The 15,731-nt window shown below is 40.1% G+C and overlaps 1 protein-coding gene and 1 long non-coding RNA gene across 4 annotated transcripts in view; one reads left to right on the top strand and one right to left on the bottom strand.

The window, feature by feature from the left end:
• LOC107523674 (uncharacterized) overlaps positions 1–15,731 on the top strand; it is a 591,794-nt gene that overhangs the window by 32,058 nt on the left and 544,005 nt on the right. The window lies entirely within an intron of this gene.
• TMEM135 (transmembrane protein 135) overlaps positions 1–15,731 on the bottom strand; it is a 239,084-nt gene that overhangs the window by 102,538 nt on the left and 120,815 nt on the right. For all 3 annotated transcript variants that reach the window (XM_060177393.1, XM_060177392.1, XM_060177391.1), the window contains one exon: positions 2,966–3,012. In XM_060177393.1, coding sequence (XP_060033376.1) covers positions 2,966–3,012 — 47 coding nt within the window. The remainder of the gene's footprint in view (positions 1–2,965; positions 3,013–15,731) is intronic.

The raw sequence follows: 15,731 nt of genomic DNA, 5'->3' as shown, positions 1-15,731 counted from the left end.
TCTTCAATAAATGGTGCTGGGAAAACTGGGTTGAAACATGCAGAAGAATGAAATTGAACCACTTTATCTCACCAGAAACAAAAATCAACTCCAAATGGATCAAAGACCTAGATGTCAGACCAGAAACAATCAAATACTTAGAGGAAAACATTGGTAAAACACTTTCCCACCTACACCTCAAGGACATCTTTGATGAATCAAACCCAATTGCAAGGAAGACTAAAGCAGAAACAAACCAATGGGACTACATCAAATTGAAAAGCTTCTGCACATCCAAAGAAACTATTAAACAGAGAGACCCCTCACAGAATGGGAGAAAATCTTCACATCCCATACATCAGACAAGAAACTAATCACCAAAATATATAAAGAGCTCAGCAAACTTAGCACCAAAAAAGCAAATGACCCCATCCAAAAATGGGCAGAGCATATGAACAAAACATTCACCTCAGAGGAGATCCAAAAGGCTAACAAACATATGAAAAACTGCTCTAGGTCACTGATTGTCAGAGAAATGCAAATTAAGACAACACTAAGATACCACCTCACTCCTGTAAGAATGGCATACATCAAAAAGGACAGCAGCAACAAATGCTGGAGAGGCTGTGGGGACAGAGGAACCCTTTTACATTGCTGGTGGGAATGTAAATTGGTCCAGCCTCTGTGGAGAACAGTCTGGAAAACTCTCAGAAGGCTAGACATGGACCTTCTATATGATCCAGTAATTCCTCTCCTGGGGTTATACCCCAAGGACTCCATAACACCCAACCAAAAAGAGGTGTGTACTCCTATGTTCATAGCAGCATAATTCATAATAGCTAAAACCTGGAAGCAACCCAGGTGCCCAACAACAGATGAGTGGCTGAGAAAACTGTGGTATATATACACAATGGAATACTATGCAGCTATCAAAAACAATGAACCCACCTTCTCTGACCCATCTTGGACAGAGCTAGAAGGAATTATGTTAAGTGAAGTAAGTCAGAAAGATAAAGATGAGTATGGGATGATCCCACTCATCAACAGAAGTTGATTAAGAAGATCTGAAAGGTAAACTAAAAGCAGAACCTGATCAAATTGTAAGTAGGGCACCAAAGTAAAAACCCAGTGGTGAGGGGTAGACATGCAGCTTCCTGGGCCAGTGGGGGGTGGGAGTGGGCGGGAGGGATGGGTCACAGTCCTTTCATGGTGGGAATGGTGTTTATGTACACTCCTAGCAAAATGTAGACATATAAATCAGTAGTTAATTAATATGAGAGGGGGAAAATCAATTGTATGTCTCAAAGTTTCTCAAAACACAAACTAAATCTTTTTAATATATAGGCTGTGTCTTTGATATGCGGACTCTCTCAAAAGCCTAGACCAAGTAGATTAGAAGCATCCAATAGCACAGCTATATACAAGATACTGGATACTGTACAGCAAACCATAACAAAAGGACTTTTCAAAGTTAACCCAATTACCAAATAATGTGATGATAACATTAACTATCGATTGTCTTTTTGAACCCTAAGACAGCAGGAACCTCACATCTCCACTATAGAGCCCCTACTTCCCCCAGTCCTGGAACCCTTGGACAGGGCCCACTTTCCCAGATGTGTCTCCCAATACAAATCAAATAATATTGCATCCGCCGATCACAACCTAACCAACGCAACGATTGCCACCTCAACATGCTTCACCTCAGACTGTATCCAGAGACTTCACGTGTGGAATGACAACCCTTCAGCTTCATTACTCGGGTGAGACCTTTCCTTTTATAGTACACTCTAATTTCATCTCAGGTAGTTCACTTTCTAACAAAGTCCCATAACCTAGATATACACCAGTTTCTGTGAGAGAGAGCTTATGTGCACACGTATCCATAAACTACTGCAAAATATATACCTGAAAGCAGTAGCACACTAGAGTTTGCAGTGAGTACCCCCCTAACACTTCCTCTCCACTATTCTTGGGATCCATGATTGCTCAACAAATTGTTTGGCTTCGTATGTTAACTCTCTTTTCAATCACCAGGTTCCAGATGCCACCAGGATGCTGGCCAGGCTTCCCTGGATTGAAGACCCCACCAATGTGTCCTGGAGCTCAGCTTCCCCAGAGACACACCTTACTAGGGAAAGAGAGAGGCAGACTGGGAGTATGGACCGACCAGTCAACGCCCATGTTCAGCGGGGAAGCAATCACAGAAGCCAGACCTTCTACCTTCTGCAACCCTCAACGACCCTGGGTCCATGCTCCCAGAGGGCTAGAGAATGGGAAAGCTATCATGGAAGGGGGTGGGTTATGGAGATTGGGTGGTGGGAATTGTGTGGAGTTACCCCTCCTACCTTATGTTTTTGTTCATTAATCCTTTCTTAAATAAAAAATTTTAAAAAACAAACAAACAAACAAAAAATGCTGCTTTATCTCTGAGTACCCAGGGAGAGATCCTCATACCAATTGTGGGGGATAACCATTTGGGTAACACTATAGTTACACAATTGATTTTTAAAAATTACAAAACTTTTTTCTTTATATATACAGAAAAAGAAATCAGAGATACAGAGAGAGATAGAGACCATAGCACCAAAGCTTCCTTCAGTGTGGGCTTGAACCTGGGTTTTATTAATGATAAAGCAGTGAGCTATCCAAGTGAGCTATTTTGCCCATCTGGAACTGCTTTTTCTATTAATATAAATAAAACAGAGGTTCAAGCCCCCAACTCCCCACCTACAGGGAGTCACTTTACAAGCAGTGAAGCAGGTCTGCAGGTGTCTATCTTTCTCTCCACCCCTGTCATCCCCTCCTCTTACAGTTTCTCTCTGTCCTATCCAACAATAACAGCAATGGCAACAATAACAATAACAACAACAAGGGCAACAAAATGGGAAAAATGGCCTCCAGGTGCAGTGGATTCGTGGTGCAGGCACTGAGGCCCAGTGATAACTCTGAAGGCAAATATATATGTATATGTAACAGCACATACCTGAAAAAGAACATGTACATGGCCGCTGTGATGCAGAACAGTAGGACCTAAAACAGAGAAAATGCAGTCACTGCAAAAGAAGACTGACTTTATTTTGCATCTTAGAAAAGCAAAATACAATTTTGTGTTTCAATCTTGAGCCTGAAATCAGTTAAGGATGTACAAAGCCAGCCAAACACATCACATTTCCTACCTCTCAAAGAAAACATACTAGGAAAACACTGAGCCTGTAATAATGTATACATATGCACACACATTACTGATTTACATATGACACATACACATGCATATGCATACATGTTAGAATATGTAGGTGCATACAGAGACTGGGTTGAAGGTCACAGTCCATTTTTAAATGTGTCTCTAAGAATATTAAAGGAAGCAAGGCTCTATAATTGCTATCATTTTTATAATTGATAATCATAATTATATAATTGCTATCATTTTTCACAAATAAAGGCTCTATAATTGCTGTCATTTCCCACAAATAAAGCTTATTAGATTATAATGGATCAAGATAAGCAGGCTGTTAAAAAAGAAATTGGGATGCAGTTGTAAACTAACGTCAATCTGTAAGGAATGTTTCTAAAACCAGAACCATCCTTTGTGGGATGCAGATGTGTCATATAAAATCCCTCCCACAGCAGACAAGCACACAGGCCAAGAGAGGAGGCACCTGCTCCCCAGAGGCACCTTCCACTGAAGACAGCAGACAAAGATGGCCTGTGGGGAGACTCCAGAACCCACAGCTTTTAATTTACTTTATTTTATTATTATCATTATTTATTTACTGCACAGATAGCCAGAAAAAGAGAGGACAGGGATGACAGAGAGGAAGAAAGAGAGACACCGGCAAGACTATTTCACCACTTGCAAAGCTTTCCTTCCCCCTGCAGATGGGGAACAGGAGCTCAAATCCAGGTCCTTGAACATTGTAACATACGTGCTCAGCCAGGTACACCACCACTCTGCCCAATAGCTTTTTTTTTATTATTATTTTTATTGCCACCAGGATTATGGCTGGGGCACTATGAATCTATCATTCCTGGTGGCCAATTTTTCTCTTTTTGCCCCCTTTCTATTTCATTTTATAGGATAGAAAGAAATTGAGAAGGGAGGAGGAGATAGAGAGGTAGAGAGAAAGACCAGAGCCCAAATCCTGACCACAAGACTGGCTATGTAGACAAAGAGAATCTCTTTATGGTCCTTTGGAGTCACTACACAGATGCTATAGAACACATTATTATGTTAACAGCAGCATACAGGAAACATAAAGACTGTTAATGGTCTCATACCACAGATGAAGGACACATGAAGAGTATCACAGTTTTCCTACTACAAATCAAGCTGGACCGCCTAGCTTCATTCCTCTTATGAATGAAACTAAATCTCCCAGGTTTATAAAATTTTTGGCCAGTACATTTAGCCACTGTTTCAAATCCTTCCCCACAATTACCTTCTCTTAAGATTGTTGATATGTGAGAGATCATTTTTAGTACATGAAGAAACTAAAGATGCTTACATGAAAACATGGAAATAACTTTATTATTATCTATGTGCACCAAAAATACAGATCCCTAAATAAAAGCAATTCTGCAATGGAAAACCTCACAATATGTTAAGCTGAAAAATCATTTAAGTCAGGAGTTTAAGGAAGGTAAGGTAGATAATGTCAATGACTTTTCCGGAAGTGACAGATTCACAACACATAACTTCCGGCTATCAGAACTCACAAAACTTTGAGCAAAGAATGCATGCACTATTGCTGTCGCCGCTATGTCACATCAAATTATATAAAAGCAGTCCTTCTATAGCTCTATCACAAAAGCAAAGTCAAACTATATGAATACTTTAAAATCCTAAATAATCATCAGAACTATAATAAATATTAATGTGGTACAAAGTGAGTATGACCCGGAATAGAGAGGCCTTATTTTCATAAATATTTAAAGTTTCAAAGCAGATACTGGGGAAAGCAGCATAAAATGCTTATGAGGCTCTGAAGTCCTGGGTTCAATACCCAGCACCACTGTAAGCCAGAGCTAAGCAATGCATGCTCCCTGTCCCTCCTTCTCTTTCTGTCTCTCTGTCTCTGTGTGTGTGTGTGTGCGTGTGCGTGTGTGTATGCACTAAATAAATAAAATCTCAAAATGAGCCCAGGAGGTGGTACAATGGATAAAGCCCTAAACCTGAAAGCAAGAGGTCCCAAATTCAATCCCTGGCTCAATCAACCAATACATGCATGTGTATATATAAATGTTGTCACAATGTGCTGTGTTCTCTTTTATCTTGAACATACAACATGTTATCATAACAATGATTTCAAATCATGCATTTTAAGCAGTACTATTCTCAAATAACTACACGATGTCTTTTAATCTTTTAAATCCTTATATAATTCAACTATCTTATGTACAATTCATGTTTTCACTTGCTATCCTTTTGTATTAGTCAGTTGTGCTTACTGACTTTTCTTTTTCAGTTAATGTTTTAATTTAATTTATTTTAATGAAAAATAGATAGATAGATAGATAGATAGATAGACAGACAGACAGACAGACAGACAGACAGATAGATACAGAAGTACTGTTCAATTCTGGCATATGGTAGCACTGGGAACTGAACCTGGGACCTCAGAGCCTCAGATAGGAAAGCCTTTTTGCATCTTCCCAGCCCGATTTTTCATTTATGTGAGTTTCTCTTCCTTCACAAAACATGTACACACAAAGGGAGCTCACTATCACAAAATGTCAAATACAGAACATCTTTGGTCTTAGATACTCAGATTAGGGCTATAAATGTAATCAAATTTATTTCATGCTTTTTAAGTCTTACCTGTTTAATTTATAAAAATGAAGTTTAATCAATTTGATCTGGGGCCCATATTCAGCTTAGGAGCCTATGCATCCCTGTAGGTCTGAGCTCACATTCTGTGGTCATGACTAGGAATGCTATAAGCTGCCCCAATTTCAGGACCTATCTTCCTCAGGTGGTAGATAGAGTATGTTATCCAGCCTCCATTCAGAGGATGGTACATTCTCTACTGTTGTTGATCCACATTAAGGGCAAGGTCCTATGGGGACCCACAAAGAGGTCCATTATGTTCTTCTGATGGAGATGACCATTAACAATGGAGAGAGGGATCTATTTGAGGTCTACAGTCAACAATATTTATACACCTTTCCCATATCTGGGTGCTACTCTCTTCCCTGATCCAGCCTTCTTTCTTTCTTTCTTTCTTTCTTTCTTTCTTTCTTTTTCTTTCTTGCTTTCTTGCTTTCTTTTTCTCTCTGTCTTTCTTTCTTTCTGTCTGCCTGTCTTTCTTTCTCTCTTTCTTTTTAAAAAATTATTTATTTATTTATTTTGAGCCCCTGGTTCCCACCTGCAGAGGAAAAGCTTTGCAAGTGGTGAGGCAGGGCTGCAGGTGTCTCACTGTCTCTCTCCCTTTCTATCACCCCCTACACTCTCAATTTCTGGCTGTCTCTATCCAATAAATAAAGATAATATTTTTAAAATTTCTTTATTAATGCTTTACATTCAACAGTAAATACAATAGTTTGTACATGCATAACATTTCTCAGTTTTCCATATAACAATTCAATTCCCACTAGGTCCTCTGTCATCCTTTTTGGACCTCTATTCTCCCCCCACCCACCTACCCCAGAGTCTTTTACTTTGGTGCAATACAACAATTCCAGTTCAGGTTCTACTTGTGTTTTCTCTTCTGATCTTGTTTTTCAACTTCTGCCTGAGAGTGAGATCATCCCATATTCATCCTTCTGTTTCTGACTGATTTCACTTAACATGAATTTTTCAAGGTCCATCCAAGATCAGCTGAAAACGGTGAAGTCACCATTTTTTATAGCTGAGTAGTATTCCATTGTGTATATATACCACAACTTGCTCAGCTACTCATCTGTTATTGGACAACTGGGTTGCTTCCAGGATTTGGCTATTACAAATTGTGCTGCTAAGAACATATGTGTACACAAATCTTTTGTATGGTGTGTTGGGTTCCTTAGGATATATCCCCAGGAGAGGAATTACAGGATCATAGGACAGGTCCATTTCTAGCCTTCTGAGAGTTCTCGAGACTGTTCTCCACAAAGGGTGGACCAATTTACATTCCCACAAGCAGTGCAGGAGGGTTCCTTTGGAGGGTTCCTCTCCAGCATTTGTTGCTGCTACCTTTTCTGATGTATGACATTCTCACAGGAGTGAAGTGGTATCTCATTGTCTTTATTTGCATTTCTCTGACAATCAAAGACTTGGAGCATTTTTCATGTGTTTCTCGGCCTTTTGGATCTCTTCTGTGGTGAATATTCTGTCCATGTCTTCTACCCATTATAATTTTTTTTTTAAAAATTAAAAGAATTTATTTATTTATTTATGAGAAAGACCAGAGGAGAGAAAGAACCAGACATCACTCTGTTACATATGCTGCAGGGGATCAAATTCAGGACCTCGTGGTTGAGAATCCAATGCTTTATCCACTGTGTTACCTCCCAGACCACCCAGTATTTTTTTTAATGAGACATAAACAGAGGGAGATAGAGGTGAGAGACAGAAGTACAGAGAGAAACAGAGTGAAGGGGAGACATCTGAGCACTGTTCCACTCTTCATGAAGCTTCCCCCTGCAGATGGGGGTTGGTGGCTTGAACCTGGGTAATATGTGCTCTCTACAAGGTGAGCCACCACCTGGCCTCTCTGATTATTTTGAATGGTCACATTTATGGCCTGGGCTCTCAGTTTCCATTTCAGGCATTCAATTTTCTGTGTATACATGTGTGCAACCGAACTTCACTGGACAGACAACCCCACCAATGTGTCCTGGAGTTCCGCCTTCCCAGAGCCCTGTCCCACTAGGGAAAGAGAAAGACAGGCTGGAAGTATGGATCGACCTGTCAATGCCCATTTTCAGCAGGGAAGCAATTACAGAAGCCAGACCTTCCACCTTCTGCATCCTATAATGACCCTAGGTCCATGCTCCCAGAAGGTTAAAGAATAGGAAAGCTACCAGGGGAGGGGATGGGATACAGAGTTCTGGTGGTGGGAATTGTGTGGAGTTGTACCCCTTTTATCCTATGGTTTTGTCAGTGTTTCCTTTTTATAAATAAAAAAATTTTTAAAAAGAAATTTAATTAGTCTCTAAAACTTTACAGTTATAAGAATCCTCTTTTTTTTTTTCAATACACAACAACATTACTTGAAAACAAACTGCCCCTACTTTATATAGGGTCAAATCTCAGAAGAACTATATATACTGGACAAGTAGAAGCACTGGTTCTGACTACTGTGAGGGTGGGAAGTTGCATTAAACATAAATCACAAAAACTTGCACTGATCAATATATTTAACTTCAACCCTTAAAGTCAGTCAACAGAGTCTATGTCAACCTGGGAATGTTCCAGACATAGAAATAGCTGTGTTAGATGGTGGCCAGGGAGTAAACAACTTTTAAGTTATCTTTTTTTTAAATTGTTGTTGTAGTTATTATTACTGTTGTTGATGATGTTGTCATCGTTGTTAGATAGGACAGAGAGAAATGGAGAGAAGAGGGGAACACACAGAGGGGGACAGAAAGACACCTGCAGACCCATTTTATGGCCCGTGAAGCGACTCCCCTGCAGGTGGGGGGCCTGGGGCTCGAACTGGGATCCTTATGCCGGTCCTGTTTCTCCCCTTTCCTCTTGATTTCTCGCTGTCTCTATCCAATAAATAAATAAATATAACTAAATATTATGTAAAATTGTCTATATGAAATTAAAGTAGTGACTAATAGAACCTAGGGGTATTTTTTTAGCACTAGATTCCAATTCTGCTGGCAAAATTATAAAAAACAAAGCATAACATGGGGCCAACCCCACCTACTTTGTCACACACAGGACCCTGGTTGCAGCCCAGTTCCCACCACTCTGGAGGAAGTTCCAGTGCTGAGGCACCTTTCCTTTTCTCCCTCTGTCTCTCTCTGTCTTTCAATTAAAAAAAAAAAAAAGTTGGCTGGGCACCCCAGCAATGAGGGGCAAGTGAGGGTGGAGGCGGGGCCAGGGTGAGGGCCAGAGCCAGAGCTATTAAAACTAGTCATTAAAACTCATTCATACAGCCACAGCTCCTTTTGTCAGACCTCTACCATGATCATCTGAAAGAAATGCAGTGTGTTGTGAGGAAAAGGGCACCAGCTGTTTATGCTTTGATGCTTTCCAGGTGTCCATCTGAGTCGTCTCCCATTCCCACACCTCTTATTTTGTGATCAGCTGGTCGGTCAGGACAGCCACTGAAATGCAACTCAAGTCAAGCAGGTGAAGAGACTGATGCCACACAGAAGAGCCAGAAGGAAGCATAGGAAAGTTTGCAAATGGAGAGTTATTGGGTGTACACAAGAAAATAACAGGAATTACATCACAGAGTTAGAAGAATGTTGAGAAATAAAACAGACTTCTAGAGATCGGTAATGTCAGGAGCTGTTCACAACCACAATCAGAAAAGCTAAGTGGCTGGACTCAGATTCAAAGCAGGAGCTGTTTGCTTTCAAATACAAGACTCTCAGCTACACTCCCTTTAGCTATAAAATAGTTTTCATTCTTCAAATTAAAATTTATAATAGAAACAAAGAGAAATAGGAAGGGGAGAGGGGGGGTGGGGAGAGAGGTAAAGGAAGAAAGACAACTGCAATACTGCTCCACTGATTATGAAACTTCCCTTCTACAGGTGGGGACTGGAGTTTCGAACCTGGGTTCTTGTACTTGGTAACGTGCACTTTTACAGTTGCGCCACCACACAGCCCACAAAATTTTCATTACTGGGAGCCAGAAGGTGGCTTTCCAGGTAGAGTGTATGGGCTGCCATGCCAGGGTTCAAGGGAGCACCTGCATGGGGGGTGGGGTGGAGTCTCATGAGCAGTGGAGTGATGCTGTGGTGTTTCTCCTTTCTGCCTCTCTCCCTCTCTGTCTAAAAGAGAGAAAAACAGTAGAAGCAAACAAAAACAAAAATGGCCACTGGAAGCAGGCACTAAATCTGATGTGGACTAGATGGCACCTGAGGTAAGAGCAATCCCCATCATGCTTCCAATTTATCATTATCCTTTCTTTTACCTGATAGGACAGAGAGCAATTGAGAAGAGAGGAGGAAATAAAGAGGAAGAGAGAAAGACTGCCCCCTGTAGAGGAAGACCAGGGGCCTGAACCTCAGTCTTTTCACACTGTAACTAATGTGTGCTCAACTGGTGTGCCACAACGTAGCCCCACTTCAGTTATTTGTAAACAGCTTCTCCCACTTAATAAAAAGGGTGTGGGAAGGGGAGACTTTTCAGAGAGCAGTGTAAGAAGACTGAAAATAAGAATGTGGTGATGCTATCAATCACTGATGTGACTGAGCTCTCCTAGTAACAGGTTCCACGCTGCACACATTGTTTGCCTTCTGTCACCTTCCATTATCCTCAGACCAGTCTTGTCATATGTGGATAGTGCCCCAGATTTAGATAATAGGCAAGAAGAGATGTAAAGAGGTATTGTTGGATCATAGCATAGCAGATGAAACAGCAAGTTAGGGTACAGTCTTGGTGTCAAAGAGCTCACCACTGACATGCTAATCAGATAGAAGAAATCAAAGGGGACAGAAAAGCTCCATTCTCTTCAGTACTACTATAAAATAGTTACTCCAACAAGGAAAAACATCTCCAAGAAAAGGATGGTTTGCTTTTCCAAAATAGGCAATGTAACAATTGCAGTATTACTATAGTGGGGGAAAACAATGTCACTTTTACAATTCAGAAAAATAAGACAGAACCTCATATGTCACCCAGCACAGAAGGAGAAAAGATGTATCTGAACTTGGAGTAAAGCAAAAGCTGTCAAAACAGTGTGCTTTCAGCAGGGGACGCAGACGGGTCACCTAATGAAACTTCCTTCTTATAAACAGACGATTTGTAGTAAAGCTCATTTCACCCCGAAGGTGGTATTCCCATTAACCTCAAATAAGAACCAGGCTTAGGGTGCTGTTAGGTTTTCCCCTCTGAGACATTAGAAAAATAAATAAGGACTTCCAGATTACTTGAGCAGGGTCACAGCTGGGCCACATACAAAAGGCAAATGCCAAAAGAAAGACTCAGGTTTTTCTCATTTGAGAAAGTGACAAAGAGCACCAGAGATGCAGCCCCTTTGCAAGACAGTATGGACAGTTCTTAAATAAAAACAGAACTACCTTATGATCCAACAACACCTCTCTTAGGCATTTATCTAGTGAACACTAAAACACTAGTTAGAAGAAACATATGCACCCTTATGTTCATAGCTGCATTATTCACAATAGCCAGACCGTGGAAGCAGCCTTAATGTCCATCAACAGATGACGGGCTAAAGAACTTATGGGATATATACTTCATGCAATATATATACTCTGCAATCAAGAAAGAGGATGTTGTTTCCTTTGGGACAAAATGGATAGAACTGGAAGTGGCTGTGCTTAGCAAATAAATAAAGAGATGAAAGACAACTGCCGATGGTATGACTCATGTGGAATCTAGAAAACCAATACACATGAATTTGCAAAAGAAATAATGTTTCTATGACTCAGTGAGTGAGAACTATGGTGGTTAGCTTTGAGAGGTAAGAGGGTGGGGACATGGAACTTAGATGGTGAATGCAGTACGTAACTATACTATATAATCTTACAATCTTATAAACCACTATTAAAAAATGAAAAGAGGGCGCGAAAAAGAGAAACAGAGAGATGGAGGGAGGGAGGGAGAGGAAGAAGGTGGGGAGGAAAGAAGACCATCCACCAGATAGAGGGTTTAGTAATCCTGAATGAGGTGACAATAAAACCGCACATTGTGCTAGGGACAGGATAGCAGCTGGCTTCTAGCTGAGTCTACATTCTAGCACACACATACTCAGACACACATGCATGCACAGCACACACATGGAGTCAATAATAAATAGGAAGATACATACTCTCTTCGCTGCTGTTTCAAACAGCATATGGGTATTTCTCTCATATGCTGGGAAAACGAATGTCACTTGATTCCCACAAATGGCATGCCCGCTGTCTACACTCAAACCATCTGCCAGTTCTCTGGGCCTCTGCTCATTCCAGAATCCACTTGAGACAACCCTGCCTCGGCCAGGCATGGCACTGTGCCTCTGTCTTGGTTCTCAGCTTCCTACCCAGCTGCAAATTCCTCTCTGGTGGCAAAGACTCTGAGCTGCTGTATGTCTTCTGCTCATGACACAAGGAAGCACAAGGTAGCTGGGCACTGTCTCCACTCTTGCTTCAATCTCCCAAGTATCATGCTTTTTTAATTCTCAGATGAACTTGTGAACAACTCTCAGTCCTATCTTGCAGAACTAGATTTATGAAGATTTCCTCTTTACAATTTCCCATGCTTACTACATCATAGGTCATTAATATTTTTAGCTTAATCATCAACTATTGATTATTACTAAGCAACAGATCAAGGCATCTCAGCTACATTGGACATCCTTAATAACCCTTCTTCTATTCACTTTATATTATTATCATTTCAATAGAGGTAGAAAGACAATGAGTGAAAGGGACCACAGCACCAAAGTTTCCTTTAGTGCAGTAGGGACAGGGCTCTAGTCTTGGCTGAGCACATGGCAAAGCAACACATTATCCAAGAGTTATTTTGCCAACCTGTATTATGAGCCTTTTTCTGAGATGTACTCATCCTCCATCAGCTAGACAGAGTCAGTATGTAATTTATCACTAAGAGACACACCAATATTGAAATATACACATTTTGAGAATACTTTCAAAAAATATGTGAAAAGCCTACCAGTAAAAGTTACAAATGAGTAAAAAGTCATGCCCGTAAATTTTAAAATCCAGAGTCAAAACAGAATGGGTCCAGGGCAATTAGAAGAAGTTTAAATGCTTATTTATATTTGCTTCCCCAATAAAAATGATTCAAGAATGAAGACATAAGACTCAAGAGCAACAGTAAAATTAAGTGCATCCAGAATTAGCTTTTAGTTATGGATTCCAAAATGATTGAGGGGCTATACCGTCTGAAGATGCTTTTTTTCTCAGAGGAATCCCTCTTTTGCATTAAGAGTCAAGCTCTTAATGTGGTTAAGACCTTCTCTGAAATTGGGACATAGCCAGTTCCAAAGATAAATTTGGAGCCTGTAACCAAAAGCACAGGTAGGCAATTTGCATAAAAGTCCAAATAGCAATTTTAGGCAGTCATATCTAGGAAAATATGCATGAATGCTTATGCCTAAAAGCATGTTATTCTTGAATAGTTAGTGTCAATATTTTGTATGAATAAATGGATAGATGAGTGAATGCAAGCATGTATGCCTGGGCAGATCAAAAGGTGTATGGATGAGTGGACGCAAGCATTCCTGGAAGGCTGGATGCATGTATGCATGAATAGATAGAAACATGCATGCAGGGAGTCGGCGGTAGCACAGCGGGTTAAGCGCATGTGGCGCAAAGCGCAGGGACAGGCGTAAGGATCCCGGTTCGAGCCCCCGGCTCCCCACCTGCAGGGGAGTCGCTTCACAGGCAGTGAAGCAGGTCTGCAGGTGTCTGTCTTTCTCTCCCCTCTCTGTCTTCCCCTCCTCTCTCCATTTCTCTCTGTCCTGTCCAACAATGACAACAACAATAAAAAACAACAAGGGCAACAAAAGGGAATAAATAAATAAATAAAAATCTTAAAAAAAAAAAAAAGAAACATGCATGCATAGGTGGGTGGATGGATAGGCAGGTTGGCAGACAGCTTGGGTGGTATGCAAAACTCATATTCAGAATCCTAAACTTCCCAAATGTACTTAAAATAATGTATTAGCTAATATGATCATAACTGGTGGCTGGAGAAAAGCCCACCTTATATTTTTCTGTTTTGGGGTGGGTTTTTTTTTTCTCTCCTTTCTCCACCTTATTTGTGTTTTCTTAATACTGTGTCAATCAGGAACAAGAGGTTTAGGATGAAGAATGTGATCTTCCTATGATGTTTTAGTTTCACTATTATATTCAGTTTGATAATCATCTACTCCTATGGAGCTTTTTTGCAAAAGAAGAAAATAATTTTTATCTTCTCTATTCCACCCTCCTCCGGAACTCATTAAAAGGCATGGGAAGAACTAAACAAAAGTTTCTTAAACCTTCTCACAATAGTACTGCTAATGTTCCCACAGTCCTGTTAAATACCAAGGAGCACAGCTGCAGGGTGTTAGCTTACTTCTCCTCTGTTCTTTTATTAATACATTTACATTAAATTTCATTTAAAGGTACATATTGCAGGAATATATACTTACTCTAAGTTATTTGAAATCACTATCTTAAAAATACAAATGGTTAGAAAGAGAGACATATGAGGTGGAAGTTTCATGGTTAAGAACAATAGAAACCTTCATTTTATTCATCTAATTAAAACTTTAGACTTAGTTGTTTCTTTTATCTGATGCTCATACTTTTTTTTCAAGTGACTGTTTTTAAAGGTGTCTTACGGTTTATACAGTGAAAGTCTCAAAATAAAATTCCGCAAATTATAGAGTGAACAAATATCTTCCTGGGACTTTGTGAAAAAACACGGTGTGTAAATACTATTGCTGTTTCTGCATATAACATCAGAGAAGATGAAGGAGCAATGTCTCAGGAATTCTGTATTGTTACGATGGGAAACAAAACAGAGTAAGTCCTCAAACAGGTCCTCGCCCAAAGCACTTTGAAACTGATAGGACCTGGCTCTAAGTCTTCAAAATTTAACTAGTATCAATAAACCACACTAATTAGTACAGAAGCTACAAAACCCTGAAAAGCATTTCTAAATATAATGTTCTTAGGGTATTTACACATAGGGTATGGCAAAAATGAGGTTATGTCTTTCTGTTAGCCAAAAAAATTTCACATGGAAATTCTGTCTGCAACAACAAATAGTCTGATTAATGTTTTAATAGGAAAGGCCCCTGAGGGAAGCAGGTGGTTCCTGGCACACAGGGGCTCAGTGTCAGAGCCAGCCTAGGTTAAATTCCTCCATCTTAATCAAGTTAGGGGCCAACGTATAAACTGGCCCTCCTGGAAACAAGACTCCATTTTTATAAAGAGGAAAGAAGGTGAAATAGCCAGCTCCCAGTGAAAACAGAACATTAACATCTTGGTGGTTATTCTGCTCCAGAAATTTCATTAGAACAAAAACTTAAGATTTTCACTGAGACTGACCTGAGTAAAAAAAAAAGAATTCTCAAACTAAATATGCTCAGTACTCAGTGATGAATATGGCATTAAACACTCTTCTTAGTTATCAGTGAGTACAGCATGAATCAGTAAAAGTAAAACTTTCCCACTACCTATGAAAACATGGTAACATTTGAATTTCATTTTGGGTTCTCATGTCACCAAACTTCAAGTTATAGCAGTTCATGTCAGCTAAGTTTCAACACAGCACTGGTGCTTGACTATTTATAAATAAAACTGATGGTCTATACTGGAGCAATATCTCTTTGAGGGGGAGAGTGCCTTGATATGCATACTGCCCAGTTTCAAGCCTAGCATTTTATGGATGGTACTTGGGATCAGAGGAAACTCCAATGATGATCTGACATCTCTCCCTGGCCTCTACTTGAATGGGAAAATGGCCTGTAGCTGTGAATCTTCACTTATCTGAGACCCTGGCTACACAGAGAAAAATAAATGAGAGGGGCAGTTTAACACTAAAAACTTAAGTGACCTAAATGACCACAGGCCATCTGTGGCACTAATAATTTCCAATTCTTGAACTGTATATATTAGTAAATATAC

The sequence above is a fragment of the Erinaceus europaeus genome, chromosome 17 (assembly GCF_950295315.1).
Source record: "Erinaceus europaeus chromosome 17, mEriEur2.1, whole genome shotgun sequence".
Lineage (NCBI taxonomy): Eukaryota > Metazoa > Chordata > Mammalia > Eulipotyphla > Erinaceidae > Erinaceus > Erinaceus europaeus.
The sequence above is the reverse complement of the archived record's forward strand: the minus strand, read 5'-3'. Positions and strand labels throughout refer to the sequence as shown.